This window comes from Podarcis filfolensis (assembly GCF_964270895.1).
Source record: "Podarcis filfolensis genome assembly, chromosome: 3".
Lineage (NCBI taxonomy): Eukaryota > Metazoa > Chordata > Lepidosauria > Squamata > Lacertidae > Podarcis > Podarcis filfolensis.
In genome coordinates this window covers 100879019-100899919 of record NC_139606.1, presented here as the reverse complement: position 1 = coordinate 100899919, position 20901 = coordinate 100879019, and the positions used below count along the sequence as shown (strand labels likewise).

Here is a 20901-nt window from a genome sequence, read left to right as displayed (position 1 = left end):
GATTGAATATTTATGCCGATTCTCTGCACTCAGCTGCCAACAAACTCATTTGCTAGAATATTTATGGAAAAGCAAACAGAAGAGAAGGAATGAGAGGAAATCGACTTTCATTCAAGCAAAATACTTACGTAAAAAAATGTTTAAGGTAGTCATCCAGTATTAATTAAGGAAGGAAGGAAATGGTTTCCAAGTTAGATGAGGCAAAAACCAATATAACGAATGTGTTTTTGTAACGTTGAGTCAATCTTCCAGGCGCACACATCCATACAGACCCCTTTCCTCCTGAAACCTATTAAAGCTCACTTTCCTGTCAAGAGTAGGAACAAGAAATTCGACATGTACTCTAAAGAAGTGCAAGTCAAATCACTTCAAGCTGAGCCGCAGTTTGTAGTAAATATGTAAGATCTGAATTTAGTGGGGAATCAACAAAGGATAAATAGCTTTTCAGTATTGCCAAGAGCACTCGACATTAAAATACCAAGCTCAGCTGCCATTTCAAAACACAGACACCCCAATGCTCCAAAAGTTATGCTGCATTGTAAGCAAGGGATATATATTTTCGTCGGCTGCCTTGCAGTCAGCTGTAAACCACTGAAAGGGTTAAGGAGCATTTTTCTGGGGGGTGGAGTGGAATACATCTCAACCCACTGCTTTAAACGTTGTCTCCTTAATTAATGGTTGCTAACTCGGTATGAACTGTTGTTGTTCATCTTTGGCTCACAGGTTTTTTGTTTTTTTTTTTAAGCCACATGTCAGAGAAATGCACGCACATTATTGCTTCTCGCCCACCATGCAACCATAAGAGTCAGTATGGATGAAACTGTAGCAGGAACCTCACATCCAGGACAAAGACAATGAGAGGCAACTTTTAGTCGCTTTGACGTGCCATCCCAAGCAGTGGGTGGTCTGGGGAACTCCATGAGCTTGCTTAAAAGCAACAACAAAAAGCTGTCTTTATGCAGGAGGGAGTTCTTTTTAGACACCAGGCCACAAAGTCCCCTTGCCAGTGGAGGGGAGCAAAGGGAGCGCTGTGCCAACAACCTCAGTCTGACCTGAGCTACTCCCCACCTACCTGCCTACCTGCCTGCCTTCCAACTTAAAATGAGCCCCAAGGCTGGTCCTGCTTATTAGCTTCCTCCTCCTCCATCTCAGTGTTGCCTTTGTAGAACTCAGCAGCCAGAATGATGGGGACAAAACTAGAATTCGTTGCCCTCTGCCCTACCAGTTCCAATGGACACCAGCCACCACAACTAGCAGAGACCTTCTGCTTCACAATATGTGCTCTGTTACCTTTTCTGTCACTGTATGGTACTTATGTGTGATTTTCAGGGCTGGCAGGAGTGAGGTGGCCATCTCAAGTGCCAGATAGGAATGGACCCAATTCTGATTTTCCTCTGTTTCCTTTTTTTCCCCCAATCATCGATTCAGTTTTCCACATTTCTACATCAGTTTGAGAATTCTTTTCTTAAAGTCCTCCTGAAATTTTTTCGGTGTCTTGGTGTCAAACTATCCTGATATACACATTTGTGTGCACAGTTTTGCCCAATATACAGAGTTTTGCAAAGCAATCCTCCACAATATAATGCACATTTGTTATTTTCACCAAACTGTGTGGGGTTTTTTGCACACTTTAGCAGAGTATATGGATTCTTGCACACATTCTTTGGCTGAAGAACTGCATTGCAAAATTCAGAGAAGAGCAGCTTTAGAAGGCTGGCTATGAGTTGGTTCACAATTGGTTTCAGCAAGTGCAGATTAGATCATTTGAATGTGAATTGAATTGCATTTGTCCCCCATCCCTATTGGCAGGGAAGCAGCGGTAGCAGGGTCTCCTCTAAAGTAAGGTTACCAGATTTTTTTCAATGAATCCGGGGACACTTTTCAACTTCAATGGATTTTGTGTGGCGACTGATTTGTAAATCCGGGGACTGTCCCTGGGAAACAGGGACGTCTGGTAACCTTACTCTAAAGCCCCCCACTCGTTTCTCTCTGTTGGAAGACAGAGCTGATGGTTCCACATGGCCTGTCCTTTACACCCTAAGCTAGCCTCGTTCTCTCAGGTACAGGGGTGGGCCTTGAGTGTTCTGTCACCTGTTTTGAAGATTCAGCTTCTATATATGGAAACAGGGAGCAGGGAGCATATTTCTTATTTTCACACTATTTCCACAGTTACTTTTTCCATGGTTCATCTCAGTATTACTAATATTTTGCGCTCCCCTCAGGGAGAACCGCCCAACCCCACTAAATCTGGCAGTGTTGATGTCTCAGCTCGCTTAGGGCATGGAGATGTTTTATGAGATACCACTGATTCATCTAACCAGGTCCTTACAAATGATCTGGCTTCCACATGGACATGACTTTTTGGTGCCAATCATACTGCATACATCTCTTAGGAAACAGCCACCATGCTCAGCTTTGGGATTCCAAAAGCCAAATCATTAGGGTTATTTTGGAAAGCCCTAATGAATTTGAATGTAAGGCTGTGTCTGGCTGTACTCCACCAAATATAATAGAAAATATCATCTCCCTGTGCCAGCAAAACATGGGAAATAGATATTACCATCTTTATTTCCAGACATCAAAAGCTAGAATTTATTGTACAGGTACTAAAAACTGTGTTTTAGTGCTTTGTGTAATACCACAAGCTACAAATAGGGAGGGCTTTACATACATAAATTTATTTATTTTCCCCGCACACATCTTCATGCCTGTTGATGGGACCATAAAGTCAACAGGATCAAAACCTCCAAACAAGAGTTTGTGTGAATGTTTTTTTTTAATGATTAAGTTCAAGTTGTTCTGATGTTTATGGAGAATGACGGCCCAGAGAGAGGGGAAAAAAGAGAGAATGGAAAGTATTCTAGACACACAGAATGAAGAAACTGTCAATGTTCTATAATCCACAAGTAATCTTGCCCTTGGAGGAGATTGTGTTTTTACTTGCTCAGATAAATATATAGTGAAGTTCATGCATCTTGAAATAGAAACACGAGCTGACTTTCGGAACACAGGCCAAAGAAACCATTAAGTGGAAGCAAACACAAAGCGCTCTCTCTTGTTCGGCTGTATATTCTTGCCTGAATATTCTATACAAAGAAATGCAGAAAATGGAACGCATAAGCATTCTGTCCAAATACTTCCCCCCACATTTTGCAGCTCACTATCCTGGTATGAAGAGTTATTGTATGTGCCCCCATTTTACTCACATGTAATTAAAACTGGAATATTTAGCAGTTGCTGCTTGTTGTCTTGCTTTGGAAATACAATATTTATTTTGTGTACAGTGGTACCTCGGGTTAAGTACTTAATTCATTCCGGAGGTCCGTTCTTAACCTGAAACTGTACTTAACCTGAAGCACCACTTTAGCTAATCGGGTCTCCTGCTGCCGCTGCGCCACCGGAGCATGATTTCTGTTCTCATTCTGAAGCAAAGTTCTTAACCCGAGGTACTATTTCTGGGTTAGAGGAATCTGTAACCTGAAGCGTATGTAACCCTCCATCTTGACTGGTTATTGTTGGAAGTAGAATGCTGAAGTTGATGGAGCTTTTATGCTGTTAAATAGCATGGCATAAATGTATTTGTTTGTAGTAATGGGGGGGGGGGAGAGAGAGAAATTCAGCTGAAGGACCAGGTGAAAATATAAGTGTGAGTGACCACAACAATTGAGATGGTTGCTGTTTAGTTGTTCAGTCGTGTCTGACTCTTTGTGACCTCATGGACCAGAGCAGGCCAGGCACTTCCACTGCCTCCTGCAGTTTGGTCAAACTCATGCTGGTAGCTTCAAGAACACTGTCCAACCATCTCGTCCTCTGTCGTCCCCTTCTCCTTGTGCCCTCCATCTTTCCCAACATCAGGGTCTTTTCCAGGGAGTCTTCTCTTCTCATGAGGTGGCCAAAGTATTGGAGCCTCAGCTTCAGGATTTGTCCTCCCAGTGAACACTCAGGGCTGATTTCCTTCAGAATGGATAGGTTTGCTCTTCCTGCAGTCCATGGGACTCTCAAGAGTCTTCTCCAGCACCATAATTCAAAAGCATCAATTCTTCGGCGATCAGCCTTCTTTATGGTCCAGCTCTCACTTCCATACATCACTACTGGGAAAACCATAGCTTTAACATTGAGATGGTAGAAAGTATTTATTGCTTCAGTGATGCAAAAGTTAAGGCTGGAGCATTAGCTTACAATTTCCATGCTTTGGGGCAGAGAAATGAATTTGTAAGCACCTTAAGCTAAAACAAATAAATGTAACCTAGAAATTATATACATCATTATTTTCCTTTTCTTAAAAAGTTCAGCTTAAATGAGTCTCCCACTCTTCTCCCAACCAAGCACTCACCAGGTGCATGCCTAGTTAGCCTCAACATTATTTCAGCACCAGTTAACCCTCACATCTTCAGTAGAACATTTTGCCTCCAGTTTCCCCCAAGATGTAATATGCCATTTTAGCCTGGGGTACCACATCTATGGGGAGAATTTCCATCCATTTCATCTTTTCCAGGGACATGAAACCCCACTGCAAACAGTGCAGTTTCTTCTGAGTCATCATGTACAGGATTGTGCTGTTCGTTCCATGTTTGTGGTATATTACTTTTTACAGTCTGCACACAGATTGGGATGCTTTTGCATGCATCCGATTCCTCATCTGTACGCTAGCAATCCTTCGGTCTTTCTGTGCACATAAGGACAGAGTGGGAGATAATACGAGACCTGACACATGTTTTTAATGGAACGGCGCGTGCATGGTCGCCTCCTGTGAGGAGTTCTCAGCTCTAAAGTACCAGAAAGCTGTTGTAGCTCTGCTCTCCCCGAGTCCTATTGTATGTACGTCTCTCCTCTTGTCATAACACCACCTCTGAAACATTCACACAGCTTAGTCCCTTTTGCAGAACATTTAGAGGGTGGAATTTTGAAACGTTAAAAAGACTGTTTAAGCAATGTCAGCTGCCTGACTCGTTTCACAAAAGGAAGGAAGCTCTCAAGGAGGAAGTAAATGATAATGTCATATCCTGATATATTTTGCCCCTTGAATTCTGAGTGGTCCCATATGGCTTTTGCATTTCCCCCTTTTGTTTCTCTCCCGCCACACGTGCCCCCCTTTTAAAAAAGGGGGTTGAGCCTCACACTGCATTCACAACAGTGAGTCAGCCTAGAATTTAGTCCTTGAAGTGTGTGTGTGTGTGTGTGTGTGTGTGTGTTTTAAGAAAGAAAGAATGCGAGAGAAAGAACCAAGTTGCCAATGTACAGTCTGGATACTACAGTGAACTAGAAAAGAGATCCTAATCACAACAGAACATTATGCAGAAGCATAAATCATTTTTTAAAAGTGTCTTAAATAAAATAAAAAGAATAATTAAGAATCAAATGGCCCACTATCTTGACAGTTTAATGACGCCATGAAAGACTGAGAAAATCTGGTTTTACTACTTTCTCTTTAAAAAGAAAAAATCAAACTTAGACAATCTCAAAATCATTGAAGTTTACTTCCGTTCACACTTTTCATACACACACACATATACACACACACTTGTGCTTGGCTGCTACAGAAGGCAGGAACAAGGTCATCACCCTTCAGTATGCGCTGCTGTGTATGCATGTGCCACCAAGAATTGTAGAGTTGGAAGGGACACCAAGGGCCATTTAGTCTAACCCCCTGCAATGCAGGAATCTCAACCTCCTCTTCAGTCCCTTACCTCAGCCGTTGCCCATTCACTGGAGGGATGATTCCTAAGCTGATTTCCAATTTGGCTTGAGACCTGGTGGTTCTCAATGAAACATTGCCTAGAAGAAATGTGGGTACCCTCACCAAAACACACACACACAATAAAAGGATTTCATCTCTCTGTCCTTCTATGCTTACGCCTAAAAAAAATCTGGTTAGTTCATAAATTTTTCAAACAAACAAACCAAAACATTTCCACCTCTGCTTATCTGAATGGTTTTAACTGAGGTATAAACTTTTCTCCATTTTTTCCCCCAAAGGCGCTAAATGTCCGAAGCATCAAATGAAACAAATGTCAGGATCATTTGCTTCCTTCACTGAAACGAAGAGGGCAAACTCTGTGGACAACCTCCATGTACACTATGAAAATCCCATGCCTGATAGCAGGTCACTTTGCCATTTAAAATGCTAGGGCTACTTTAGAAAATGAAATATAATACCGCTCCTTGCCACGTGGTTGCGAATATTTAACCTGCTCTTGGTACCCTTGTTGTCTGAGGTGAGGTGGCCAATGACTGGTGATAAGGTCCTCTCTGTTGAGCATCCTCCCCAGGGAAACTCAATTGGCTCATTTTCTTCTAACCTGTAGGTGCTAGGAATACTGTTTAATGATCTCCGCCAACAATTTCTAGACCATCTACGTATTCCAACATGGAAACCAGAGACAGAGGTTATACGCTTCTAATTACAGGGGAGAGACCAGGAGCTCACCAAGACAGTAGCTAAGTTCCTCTATTTGATTTTTTGTCGCCGAAGTATGCTACAGGGTCTTGCCCTTGCTGGAGACCCACAGAGATGAAATAGATTGCTCGCCTCTTCTTCCCTTTGGCAAATGACTGTACTGTTGAAATGGCAACGAGATCGCTCTGGCCTATTTATTCTGAATGTTTGTATGTGATGCCAATAAAGGTTTGATGATGATGATAAATACTGTTTACTACTTGTAAATTTTTAAGGTTGAAAGATGGATTTATTTTTTTAAATAAACACACACACACACATACTGCAGCCATTAGCATAATGTCTGTCGACACTACTATAATATGATTTTCAGCATGTTGGGGCAGCAAGCATTCCTCATCTGGTTCTGTCCTCTGAGGCCCACTGCTGCATGTAGTGGTGACATGAGGACAGGCCTTCTCAGTGGTGGCTCCCTAGTTGTGGAATGCTCTCCCCAGAGAGGCACCCTAGCTCCATCACTATGTATCTTTGGGCATTAAGTGAAAACATTTTTATTCACTCAGGCCTTTGGATCTTAATTTTCTGCTTATCTTTCAGTGAAGTTGTGTCGGATTTCCTCTTTCGTGCTTTTATGTCTGTTTTCAATCCTTGTGTTTGTAAATCACTTGGAGTTCATTTTTGAAGTGTGTGGGGGGAAAGGACAAATAAATATAAAGATAAATAATTGAGAATAATAGTAAGACTTTGTTCTAAACATGCAAGATTTGGGATTGGACCTTAGCAAATATAAATGTCAGGAATTTGTTTAAACCAACCCTTATTTAACTATTATTTTGTGCTATGAATTCTATTATTAGGAAACCAAATGGACAGTCCCTTCCACTACCCCCAATCTCTTATCTGAATCAAGTGGTGCATCCAGCCATCAAGACGGCACTCGGATCAGCACCCCGGTCCAGATGTGCACCTGCATCTGCCCTGTGGCTGAGATCCTTTCTCCCTGAGCACATCCATCTTGCTGCATAGGGACCCAGGTGATTTTCTGGTATTGTGGATTGTCCTTAGCACCACGACCGCAGAACCGAAATGTAATGTTTTTATTTTTATTTTTTTAAAAAAAACTTACAACAGAGAATATTGCTTGTTTCTTTCGGAATCTCATTTCATGGATCTTTTCAAAAACGTGATAGACTACAATTATTTTTAACAATGGGCTTTCTGTGTTGTCAACAATGTGATATTTGTGTGCGTTAACAATAAGCAAACAACATAATATATCAATGCTTTCTAAAAAGACATATCAATTGTAAGGGCTGAGTTGCTTTTTAAAAAAAGTTAATATATGGGGCACTTCCCAGTTTCTTCTATAGCACCTGGTGATGTACTTTTGAAAAGTTTTGGGTTAAAGCATGACTTTAATGTAAGGTCAGGGCTTATCCAGTCTGCTCCCAGTTTTCCAGCAGAATTTGAGTGATGGTCTAATAGAAAAACACTGTGGTAAAGTACTTCTTGATGGTGGGCGGAGAGGGGGTTGAGGAGAATCCTTTTTTATTGCATGATATCCCATCCCTTACTAAGGATACAATCCTGTACCCACTTACCTAGGAGTAAGCCCCACTGAACTCAGTGGGACTTACTTCTGAGTAGACATGTCTCCGACTGTGCTGTGAATTGCTCAAAATAATTATATCATAAAGACATTAAACCAGGCTTTGCATATGGTGCTCTGAGACATTTTGGGCTGCCCGTCAGCTCCAGCCAGCACAAAACACCTCGAGGGCACCAGGTTGCTGAAAGCTATATTAAAACGATAGATTGGCAAAGCCTGCATTAAAAACAACAACAAAAGTTGGGTTCCAAAAGGCAACAGAAATTCAGTTTACACCCTGAGGTTCTCTTCAAATAAAAAATAATCTGCTACGAACAAAGCATTTTTGGTTGCACTGTAACTCTTCCTAGAAAGGGTCTGCTCAATTCTCCATGTTATCCAAAAGAAATACAAATAAGGATTATTGATTAGATCTTATATTGGCATCCTTTGACACAGTTGATTTATATAGGGCAGATGTGACTAGGCCTCTAAGCCTCCAGAGCTTGATTCCAACGCACATCAGCCCAAAGGCATCATAGAAGGATGGGAGCTGTTGTCTAATATCTGGAGGTGTCAGAGTTTAAAGATAAGAGATGTATTTCTTTGTGACTTATTGAGAAGCATTTAGAATAGCACCCCATTCTCTGAAAAAAATGCTTCTATATGTAAACCACACAGATCTTACCAGTGACACAACTATCTATGTCATCTAGTCCTGAAGACTTGACTCAACAACTGGCTTCCTTCATTCCCTGCTACAAGAAGAATGTGGCAGGGACATAAATTCAGCATTTTAACCCGCTGTATTTTGCTGCCATCTGGTGGCTTATCCAAATCACTGCACTGCTGAGACCAATTAAGGCAAAAATAATAATATTTGCAGCGTTTTAATAAACACAAACAAGAGTTTGTGGACCATTTTAAGTGTTGCCTTTATTGCAAGAGTTAGATCTGGCTTTTAATATGGACCCGTGCGAACGCTCTCTCTCCTGCTTTGACTCCTGCCACCGTGATCAATGATGTCATGTTATTATTGCCAGTCCTGGTTTGATTTCTGCTTGATGAACCGGAGAGATAAGTAGTATAAAACCAAGAAGGTGGTGGAAATACTGACCAAGATGAGGTAAATTGCGTAGTGGGGCTGGAGGTCTAAATCCAGTGACTGGAGTACCTGTAAGTCAATCAAATTCCAATTAAATCAACCAGTTTGAATTCCAGTTAAATAAATTGTAATTGTTTACTCATAAGTGAGTTTCAATCAATTAATTAAATGTCTAAATGTGCATGCGAGCGAAACAGTAGATCTGAAGATGAAACCATTATTTGTTCTGAGAGGAGTATGTCTGTATTACAGCTCAGTGGTGGAGCATCTGCTTTGCATATAGAAGATCTCAGGTCCAGTCTCCAGATTTGTCCCCGGTCGAAAATTTTGGAGAGCTTCTATAAGGCAGCATAGACAACACTGAGCTAGATGGATCAATGGTCTGAGTTGGTATAAGCTGGTATAAACACCTTTGCTCTTTGGTACTTGTAGAACTCAGCAGGGAGGAGGATGTGGAGAAAAGGAGAATTAGTTGTCTTTGCTCTGGCGCCATCCACTGTTGGCCTCCTGCCTTACGCCCTACCAGTCTCAATAGGCCCCAGTAACTACTGAATTAAATGCTGCCCCATCCTGTTTTAAAATTTCTTCCATATACATTCCAGGAAAGAAGCAAACCCATTCTCCTTTTGACATTGCTCTTGTTTCTCTTTGTGTCCACGGTTTGCGGAAGCTATCTATAAAGTTCAGATAAGAGGCTCTTCAGTTACGACTGTCTGTCATTGCAAGAACTGTGACAACTCTCTTGATGAGTGCATGAGCATCATTTGAGAGGTGGTGCAGTGCAATTTCTAAACATTGTTTTCCAGCAAATTCACAGCTGAGGTGTGTAGAAGGGAATTATTCCTTCTTTAACAAAACAACCATCCCTCCAAATTTTCCCCATCATCCCTCGTTTGACAATCGCAGCCACAACAAAACACGAGCAGGCACAGGAGATTAAAGAAAAATAGCTAGAGGCTCCAAGTTGAAAGTTACCCACACCCCAGCTGCCAGCCATGACTGAAGAGTCTCGGTTGTGTGAATGGGGCTTGCTAGGAATATATATTGTATTCTTTACACTCAGAAATGGAAAGATGAAGAAGTTCCCACCAAAGAAGAATGGATAACCAAACTGATGGACTATGTTGAATCAGCAACGTTAACAGCTAAAATAAGAGAACTTGGTGATGATTGTTTTGTTGAAGAATGGAAGCCTTTATCAGATAATTTAAAGAAATACTATAGCTTACACACAAACATATATACATATACAGTGGTACCTTGGTTTCCGAATATAATTCATTCTGGAAGACCGTTTGAGTTCTGAAACATTTGAAAACCGAAAACTCAACAGCCGAAAGCTAGGCCTCAGGATCTTACACTCAGCGGAAGCCGTGAAACATGTTCAACTTCCGAGGCATGTTCAAAAACCGAAGCATTTACTTCCAGGTTTATGACGTTTGAAAACCAAAATGTTTGTCAACGGAGGCATTTGAAAACCGAGGTACCACTGTTGTTGCTGTTTAGTCGTTTAGTCGTGTCCAACTCTTCGTGACCCCATCGACCAGAGAACGCCAGGCACTCCTGTCTTCCGCTGCCTCCCGCAGTTTGGTACCACTGTACATATTGTGAATTGAGGGAAGGTGCCATGACCTTGCACCCCCCCCCTCCAAAAAATATCCCCTCCTGCAAAACTCCTGTGCAGCTGAATTGACTGTTCTCAGCACCGATCAGATGATGGTCAGTGAGAGTGTGCAACTTCAAAGGGGCACGACCAGAGCCAATCAGCTGGTGGGTGCTGGCAGCACTTTTTCAAAAGCGCTACGGGTTCGATGCTGAGAGGGAGCAGAAACGGACCTCAAAGGGGCTTCTTCTCAGCAACCAGAGCCAGCTTCTTTGGGGAAACACTGTCAGTGCCTAGCAGCTGATGGGTGCTGAGAGGCAGTTCCTTTGCAGTCCTCTTGAATGGCCACGGAGTGGAGCTCCTCTGAAGCTGCATTCTTGCCACCAACCTATAGTCAGGGGGACTTGTGCCCAGATGCATCTGTTTAGAATTGTAGGGTGTTGTAGAAAGATGAACGTCCCCTAGTGCTCAGTAAGACTAATTGCCTTTCATTAGGCAATTCCATACTGGCTTATCAACAGAGGCCTCTTGGTGTTTCATAGTTTAAAATCAATAAAACAATCGGCATTAATAATTGTATTAATTGGATAAAATTGGTATTGCTATAATGAGGCTGCTATTGGATCGATATTGGAAAATCAATAAAAATATAATAAAATGAAATAAATAAATATAAAAGGTACAAATCCAGAGTCCTCTGTGTGTGTGTCTGTGTACAGCAAGTCTACAACCTGCACAGGGGTTACGTTCCAGGGGTCAGACCTAAAGCCAAAATTGTGTACAGTAAGCCTGCAACTTATGCTCATTTTTTCTTATGTGATTGCAACCTTACGTGGTCAATAAATAAATAAATAATCTGGAGAAATGTGGGGGAAATCAAAATACGCAATGGGGGAAAAATGTCAGACAGCGGCAGAAGGGTGGGAAACAAGAGTTGGCAATCCCATCAGCCATTGCACTCACCCTGGGAGAGCATTTGGGCGTTGTCAGAGAGTTGGAGAGTGAGATAGGGACTGACAAGAGCACGGAGAGCAAGCAAAGTGGTCTGAGAGCAAGGGGAAGGTGATCTGAGCAAATGGAGGTGGTTTGAGAATGAGAGGAGCAGTTTGGTTTTTTTAGGGGGCCCTCCTGTCTTTATGTGTTTTTGCTTTGGGGCACAGTTCCCAGAACCGAACCCTTGTGCAAGTAGCAGACTTACCGTATAGTCAGAACCCCAGAACCCATTGAGTTCAATGGCAGGTGGGAATTGCCAAAGTCATTTCTCCTGGAACTGTGTCCCCTTTCCACCCTTTTAAATTTCTTTTTTTGCAACATGCATGAAGCTGAATGTGCACAAGTTAAATGCATGTAAGTTGTGGGTGTGTGCAACACTAACCCAAAATTGTGATTAACTCGTGCGCATAATATTTGAATAGCTATATTCATGAGAAATGTTACCTAGAAAGAAGTGACTTACTAGTTTTCCAGGAACTGGATAGGTGATATTGCCAAAAGTCATTGGGTAAGTGCGTCCTCTAAATTGAACTTGCATTACTCCTTCAAAACTCCACCTGACAAAAGATACTTTGGAAATCCAAGTTGGAACTGGAAAAAGAGGGAAGCAAAGGGAGCCTAATTCAACACAGATCGTGGACCCAAAGAAGCAAGATCTTTGCCCGAAATTGCACAAGAGCGTGGTGCCCAAAATGGCTGCCATGCTCTCGCAGGAAAAACAGGATGTCCCGTTTTTTACGGTGCAGTTGATGGGTATGATAGCATGTGACCCCCAGAAAGTTGTCCAGAAGAGATAAATATTAATTTATTACTTATACCCCATCCATCTTTTGTCCCGGTCACTCTGGGTGGCTGCCAACAGAATATAAAAGATAATGGAACACCAGAAAGCTTCCTGATACAGGCCTGCCTTCAGATATCTACGGAAAGTCGTATAAATGCTTAAATGGTTTTCCACCCGTGAAATATGGCATTCCATTGCTTCCTCTGCTCCTGTGCATGTAGCTTTCTGCTTGTCAGCTGCCTGGTGTTTCCAGCTTACCTGTCCACAGGTTTTCCAAGCTTATGAAGAAGCCTCCGCTCATCATAAACATTGTGTACAGAATATTGGCAATGAAGGCCGAGATATGAAATGTTGGCAGCATTGCAGACATCCACATTGTCATGGTCCGAGCGCAGAAAGTGACTAGCATAAGCAGCAGCAGCATAAGGAAGAAACATTCCAGTTCGGGACGGAGGTTTGCTAGCCAGTAGGTAGGAACCCCATAAACTATCATTAGGAAGAACTGTTCTGGAAGTTCTCCTAAAACCTGTTTGAGAAAGGAAACACCATTGACCTTGAGGGGAACACCCACCAATTTATTCCATATATGAGGCCAAAAAAAAATATTGTGACATAAATATTGCTTCTCTAACTTTCTAATGCTGGATTTTGATGGGACAATGGAGGGGGAACACATGGAAGAGAGGTCCTGGCATTTTACTTTTTTCAGATCAGGAGCATTGCCATCATCTGCCAGGGTGGTGCCAGGATAATGGGTAGATTTTCCATGTGGCAAGTGTATGAGCTGGTCAAGAGACTTCTGTTGTTTCTTTTTGTTTGGAACAGATCAGCAAAGGAGAAATCAGAGACAGAGGGGGAAAATTAAGCGAGGGCTAGGTACTTCTTTTCTTTGCTGAGGTTCCTGCTTGCACCTTAAAAGGTAACACACAGGGCTTTTTTCAGACAGAACTTGCCAGAACGCAGTTCCGGCACCTCTCAGGTGTCTGCCATTGCCATTATAAGAGAACAAGGGAGGTGTTCATGGTGAGTTCCGGCACCTCTTTTTCTAGAAAAATAGTACTGGTAAGACATATATTGCAATACTGTTTAAAAGCTGCATTTCAGCTGGCTAAAGATCATTTGTTAAAGCTCAAGGTGTTTTACAATGTGAATTGATTCTATATGCACCTTTTTCTGTGACTGTCCCCTGATCTTAATTAACTGGGTATTATCCTACATAATGCTGCTCTTTCAAGCGGTGGGGGCAGGAGGGGGCTGCATTTATATATTTAGTTATATGGATCAGCACAGCTGCTTGCATTTTGGGACTCTTCTTTGGGACACTAACAAAACATTAACAAAACAAAACAAAACACTGTCCTTACAGCACAACATCAACCCATTACTGGCTTTCATTCTACAATTAATCATCATCTTTCCTAGAGTTAATAGTTCAGTGCTTCTCAAATGGTGGTCCATGGCTCCCTATGTCCCAGAAGCATTTCCAAGAGATCAGAGGGGATTGGAAGCCATCTTGCTACAATGGAAGCCAATTACCTTGGCGGAGAAATATGGGCTAACAGGATACAGCCCATCCTCAAAATCCTGATACAGTACAGCTTTTTCAGAATGGCCTATAGCAGAAAGCAGAAATAAACCATTGTGTTTCTTGTTAGAATGGCAGGCTGCCATTTTTATTTATTTATTAACATTGCTATTGCTTTCTGAATTTTTAAAACCTCTTAAAAACTTCTTTTTCAAATGTCTTTTTTAAAAAAATTAAAACCTTAAAAAAAAAACCTTCTAAAACTCTTAACGCTGTAAAACTTACATTTTGTTACAGTTTCAACAACCACAAGGTAAGGAATCAGAGCTCCTAGCATAAACAGAAGTGCCGATACATCCGGAATAGACAGATTTTTCTCATGACCATAATATAGGAATCCCATTAACAACGACATTAGAAGAGTCTCAAATCCACGGATCAGCAATGCTGAGAGATCTCGGAAATCATTGGAGATCTGGCGGCTACAAAAAGAAATAACATTATCAACTCTGAGCCTAAATTATCTCCTCACTTCAGGATGGAGAACATATCTACGGCTACCACAATGAATGATGCCCACCTTAGATGCCTTGGGGAGGCCTCTGCTGTCTGACAGCATGATTAATAGGTTAAGTTTGTGCTTTTGGACCTAAATAGACTCCACCTGTATTTCTAGCTGCTGCAACCAACCAGATCCCTATGATCTTGGCCCTAGGACACAAGGTGAGGACGATTCATCCATATCCATAACTAACAATGCCATCAATCTTGGAGGAAGTGTACATTAACCATGTTAGATGTTCATGTCTGATACTGATACAGTGCAGGAATTAAATAGGTATACCAACTAGAAAGGGCCTTCTCTGCAGTGGCTCCCTGTCTATGGAATGCTCTTCCCAGGGAAGTTCACCTGGCACCTTCATTATACACCTTTAGGGGCCAGGCAAAAGTGTTCCTTTTTAACCAGGCCTTTGGTTGATCTTATTGACATCCAACACCCTTTTAGAATGTGGCTTTTTTTGGAGGTTATTGGGTTATTGCTTTTGGTTTGATTTTATATGTTGTGGTCTTGTTGTGAACTGCCCTGAGACCTCCGGGTATAGGGCAGTGTATAAATTGAATTAATAATAATAATAATAATAATAATAATAATAATAATAATCCAGTCTGATATTTGCAATCTTACCAGGCTTGAAACAACATTACCTTAGCAAAACAGTGAACTGCTGTAACCACCCAGGCAACTGATCGGCCGAATGAGAGTTCACAGTAATTTTCTCCTCCAAAATGAACGTAGTAGAGCTGTCAAAAATGGACAGAAACGGGAGATGGGTTTATTCTGAAACCAATTTCTTTATATACTGCCTTGTTATACTGCCATCAAAGCTCTTAACGGCTCTTGTTTTTACCTCTGTGCAGAAACAGTGACCATGTTGTCTCTTGGTTTGCTTTTCCATAAGCGGTCATCCACGTTTTTAATGTTTTCATGAAACATGGCAGCAAGTGAGCGAGCCCTTTGCTTGCTTTCCATCTCCTTTTCTTCACTCTGCCTCTCGATGCTGATCAAATCAACTGTAAGACAGGATCCTGAGTAAGATCATATAACCCACACATGCTGTTCGGTGTTTTCAGCTTCGTATCTGAATTTATGTTTATCTTTTCAGAGGTAATTGAATCCTATCTTCCAATTCTGTTTAAATTCCCTGCCTGTCAATTTAGGATTGCACTTCATGCGTCTAATGAAGTGCCCACAGATAACGGCATCCCTGATAGGTGACCATCCAGAAACACTAAGATCCTGCTGGATCAAGCCAGTGGTCCATCAAATCCTGTTCTCACAGTTGCCACCCAGATGTATATGGGAAGCCTGCAAATGGGACCTGAGCTCAAGAGCTTTCTCTGCTCCTGTGATTTCCAACACCTGGTATTTGGACGCTTACTCCCTTCTGCTGTGGAGACTGATGCAAATAATTCATCCAGCTTCTCTACAATCTCCTTGTCCTCCTTTAGCATACATTAGACTGCCTTGTCATCCAAGGGTCTAACAGCCTCCCCAGCTGCTCTCCTGCTACTAATAAAGTATTTAAAGAACTTATTGTTTGTCTTTTAGTAAACTCTGACAAAGGAGAGGCTGCCAGCTTCTCTTGCAGTCTGTTCCACCCTTGAAGAGGCCATCATGAATTTTTTTGTAATGTTTAACCCAGTGGTAGCCAATGTAGTTCTTTGGCAGATGCTATAGACTACAGCTCCCATCAGCCTCAGCCAATATATGACAAGTAGGGATGATGGGGATTGTAATCTACTAGTGGTCTACTAGTAGTTTACTCTAATCCTTCTTTAACAAAAAAAAAAAATTTCCTTCCAGTAGCACCTTAAAGACCAACTAAGTTAGTTCTTGGTATGAGCTATCGTGTGCATGCACACTTCTTCAGACCATCTGACCATCTGAAGAAGTGTGCATGCACACGATAGCTCATACCAAGAACTAACTTAGTTGGTCTTTAAGGTGCTACTGGAAGGAAAAAATTTTTTTTGTTTTGATTATGGCAGACCAACACGGCTACCTATCTGTAACCTTCTTTAAAATGTGGTGTTTGTTTTCTCTATAACTAAACAAGCAGATTATTGGGGCTAGAGCACCACTGTTAACCCTTCTCTAAAACAGGCATAAGCAAACTCCGGCCCTCCAGATGTTTGGGACTACAATTCCCACCATCCCTGACAACTGGTCCTGTTAGCTAGGAATGATGGGAATTGTAGTCCCAAACATCTGGAGGGCTGGAGTTTGCCTAGGCCTGCTCTAAGAGAGTGGTTGTTGCATTGCATAACTGCATCCCTTTTAAACAACTTGTCCTTCTGTCTCTATCTGTCTCTGTCTTCCAAACTGGTCTGGTGTCAAACTTCAGGGGGTCCTTTGTATGATGCCAGCTATGAGCCTCCACCTTCCCAGCCCCACCCCCCCAACCAGGGCAGGCCAAATTCTGCTTGTGGTGGCACAGGGGAACTATAAGTCTATAGGTCTACCTGGATTATAGATATTGGAAAACAGGTTGTAGAGGTGGGTTTTTTTGTTGGGGGAGGGTAACTTAAAATGGCAGATGAACATAGTAGATGAGAACTGACCTTGGCTCCCATTCAAATGGTACAGCCGGCTGCCACTGAAAAGCATCTTGCTTTGGGACAGTGATGGGCCTTTCTAAACTTCTGGGCTCCTTGGCCAGTACCCGATCTGGCCTATTGCTGGCACTAGGGCTGCCCCCAAATCAAACTTTGGTATTGTTTTTCTGCCTTTCCCATTGCCACTTCCAAAGGTAGAGGGGAGAGTTTTCTAGTCATTAGCTCCTAATCAGACAACATAATCTGATCATCACTGGCTACCTGCAAACCCTCAGTTTAAACAAATCATAACTTTCCCAGAAGCACTTATTGTACCAACCATAGAAATCTGCAGGATTGCTGTATGTTGGACAAGGATATCCCATTTGTGTGAAGTATTGGACCATGTCTTGGGCGGCACCAGAGTAGACTGTGAGTCCGGATGTCATCAAGAGAACCAAATCAAAAAGCTGGAAGATATCCGATCTTGGCTGGTGAACTGACAGAAGAACTAATCTATTTCCTCTTGCTAGCCTAGACAGCAGTATTACTAGGTTGTGGGCAGTAAAGCTGTCCAGCCCAGCTGTGGGATCATTGAGAATCAAGATTCCTGCCAAAGAGGAAGGAAAGTTAATTGCAGTGGGTTCTGTATGTATCTGATTAGGTTGGTAGCTTTCACCTTCATCCTAAATATGTTTTTACATAGCTTGGTGGCCTATTCCAGCAATTTATCCAGGCAGATTATTTTTCAGAGACAAATTAATGATGAATGAGTTAATGTATTAATGAGGAAAAACAGAAGTTTTGTCAACTGCTTGCCCTCCTGAGGTTGCTGGACAACAATTCCCATCATCCCTAATCATTGGCCATCCTGGCGGGAGCTGAGAGGAAGCAATGGGAGTTGTAATCCAACAACGTCTGGAAAGCAAAAGATTATGCCTGAAATGCATACGACACACACAATATTTAGGCATTCATAGGGACGTGGGTGGCGCTGTGGTCTAAACCACAGAGCCTAGGGCTTGCCAATCAGAAGGTCAGCGGTTCGAATCCCCGTGACTGGGTGAGCTCCCATTGTTCGGTCCCAGCTCCTGCCAACCTAGCAGTTCAAAAGCACGTCAAAGTGCAAGTAGATAAATAGGTACCGCTCCGGCGGGAAGGTAAACGGCATTTCTGTGCACTGCTCTGGTTCGCCAGAAGCGGCTTAGTCATGATGGCCACATGACCTGGAAGCTGTACGCCTGCTCCCTTGGCCAATAAAGCGAGATGAGCGCTGCAACCCCAGAGTCGGCCACGACTGGACCTAATGGTCAGGGGTCCCTTTACCCTTTAGAACCATAGAATAGTAGAGTTAGAAGGGATCCTATCTAGTCCAACGCCCTGCAATGCAATGCAAGAATCTTTGGCCCAACGTGGGTCTCAAACCCACAACCCTGAGATCAAGAGTCTCATGCTCTACCAACATGAGATTACAGTCCAGAGAGGGGGCAGAATGGGGGCCCTGCTTGCTGTCATCACATCCTCAGTTGCCCCACCCCTCTTGTGTTGGGACAAAGGTTTGAAGAGGGAAGCTTGCTCTCTTCTGTGCAAACATAATCTAAACCTAAGAAAATGGTCATAGCTGTGAAGCATCTTTTTCTTGTGGTGCTATGCACCCTGATCCCACATTCAGCCAGGGCATGGGCGCAAGCCTCCTAGGCCAACTGGCAGAGGAAGAGGAGTGCGGGGGGAGCGCACCACCCCAGCAGGGTGATCCCGGTGGGGGGCCATCACTGATACCCCCCTCCCGCGCTGGACACCACACCCCTGCAGGTGGCACGCCCTGCCCCTGGAATGCGCACCAGCCCCCCCCCCCGGTGCTGGAGCATGAAGCTCCACCACTGCCAAGGCCCTCACCCCACTGGAAATTAAACACATGCACTCATTCCAGTTGCCTGGATAAAACACTGGTGAACAGGTATTTCTGGCCACCAACAACTTTATGATGTGCCCACCTGAAAATCAAGGACCATTTGTAGAGCTACTCATTTCCCTTGCCCCTGCAGGTATCTGAAAATTCAGAGTAACAAAGACACAGTAAAATGTCTTTGCGGCCAGATGCTACAGTTCCTTATGTGAGTCATACACTTGAAAGCTAAGAGAGAACATTGTGGGGCAGGTAGCCACCCATATTCACCCACAGCTATGTCAGCACCCTCCTTTATTCAACACCCAAAGCACAGCCCTGGGAAAGAAGCACAGCAGAGATGCTTTTGGATGTTCTTACCAGGATTCCACAACAGTTGGACCCCAATGCTCACTCGTCTTCTCTCCCCGCCAGAAACACCACGGATGTATTCGTTCCCTACAATTGTGTTCGCACATTGCCGCAATCTCAGTTCTGCTATAACGTCTTCTACCTGAAGAATTAATGAGAGGACAGTGTTCATAGCAGTACTGTGGAATGCCATTTGCAAATAAACATCATAGAACAGACACCCCCAAACTCGGCCCTCCAGATGTTTTGGGACTACAACTCCCATCATCCCTAGCTAACAGCACCAGTGGTCAGGGATGATGGGAATTGTAGTCCCCAAACATCTGGAGGGCCAAGTTTGGGGGTGCCTGTTATAGAAGGATCTTGTCCATGGAACGGGCATTGCTGTACATAGACGGCTGTTTTTCTAGAAAAAGTGGTGCTGGAACTCACTATGAACGCCTCCATTGTTCTTTTATAATGGTTACAGTGCCCACCTGAGAGGTGCCGGAACTGTGTTCTGGCAAGTTCTGTCTGAAAAAAGCCCTATGTGTTACCTTTTAAGGTGCAAGCAGGAACCTCAGTAAAGAAAAGAAGTACCTAGCTGAAAAAAAGCCCTAGCTGTAGAATACAATGCTATACTCAGCAGTGGCTTGCCGAGAAAGGGTACGGTGGTTGACACAGTGCAAATGCACCGTGATAACTAAATCCAGCATTCCTACCAGTGTGTTTGCACTGCGCTGACCTTTCCACTGCCTTGCCTCTCCCTCCCAGTAAGCAAGAACGACCCACCTCCTGGGAAGCTAGCGTAGTAGCTAGCTACCACCTAGTGAGCTGCTTGCTTCTGGCTTATATAAAGTTCTGTGCAGAAACACCGCTTTAATTTTGGAAAGATGCCTCCTGAATATTATCTCCATCATGTCCTGCTTACAGAGTTCTCAGAAGGATCTGCTTGACCACTCTGGGAAACAGGAAGCTGAACTAGACGGGCCTTTAGTTCAGCATTGCTTTCCTTCTGCTTGTAATTTGGGGCTGTATTGGACTGATTAGTTGCACTAGCACAAGGGTGCAATGGGATTTCCTCCCTGCTCTCCTGCAGAGTCCCCAAATCTTCTGGAGAAGGTTGGAGGGAACTACAGAACAGATTGGGAGGCACAGGAGAGAATGCTACGTTGCACAAGGATAAATCCTTGCACTAACGGAGTGTTCATCTTGGCACTACGTTGTATGTTGCCCTTTGTTTCCAGGTAATTGAGAAGCAATGACTCTGCAGCACTGAAGGACTGTAGTGTGGAAGCAAGCTTGGAATTTTTGCCTCAGGCACCAACATTGCTAGGGCCGATCCTGCCCTCTACCCCACACAGTCAGTAGCCATTTGCATTTTAAAGAATCGACTTTTCTATCAAGGCATTTCTTTTCCCATCTATGCCTCTCTAGAGTTAGACAAGCACTTGGCATGACAATGTGCCAATTCATACTTTTCCATCAAAGAGCACAAAACAAAGTAAAATTGCAAGCCATCCACAAAGAGGAGATATTAGGTAAAACATGCTCTATCATTGATTGAAGAAAAG

The 20901-nt window shown here is 43.0% G+C and overlaps 1 protein-coding gene across 1 annotated transcript in view; it reads right to left on the bottom strand.

Annotated features, from left to right (window-relative positions):
- Window positions 1–8859: 8859 nt before the first annotated feature.
- LOC310758766 (ATP-binding cassette sub-family G member 8-like) overlaps window positions 8860–20901 on the bottom strand; it is a 71871-nt gene continuing 59829 nt past the window's right edge. Inside the window, exons 16-24 of the mRNA XM_083605699.1 lie at window positions 19358–19490; window positions 17432–17701; window positions 15405–15567; window positions 15202–15297; window positions 14281–14477; window positions 14007–14083; window positions 12729–12996; window positions 12150–12277; window positions 8860–9159 (exon numbers count right to left, since the gene is read on the bottom strand). Coding sequence (XP_083461825.1) covers window positions 9019–9159; window positions 12150–12277; window positions 12729–12996; window positions 14007–14083; window positions 14281–14477; window positions 15202–15297; window positions 15405–15567; window positions 17432–17701; window positions 19358–19490 — 1473 coding nt within the window. The 3' untranslated portion in view covers window positions 8860–9018. The remainder of the gene's footprint in view (window positions 9160–12149; window positions 12278–12728; window positions 12997–14006; window positions 14084–14280; window positions 14478–15201; window positions 15298–15404; window positions 15568–17431; window positions 17702–19357; window positions 19491–20901) is intronic.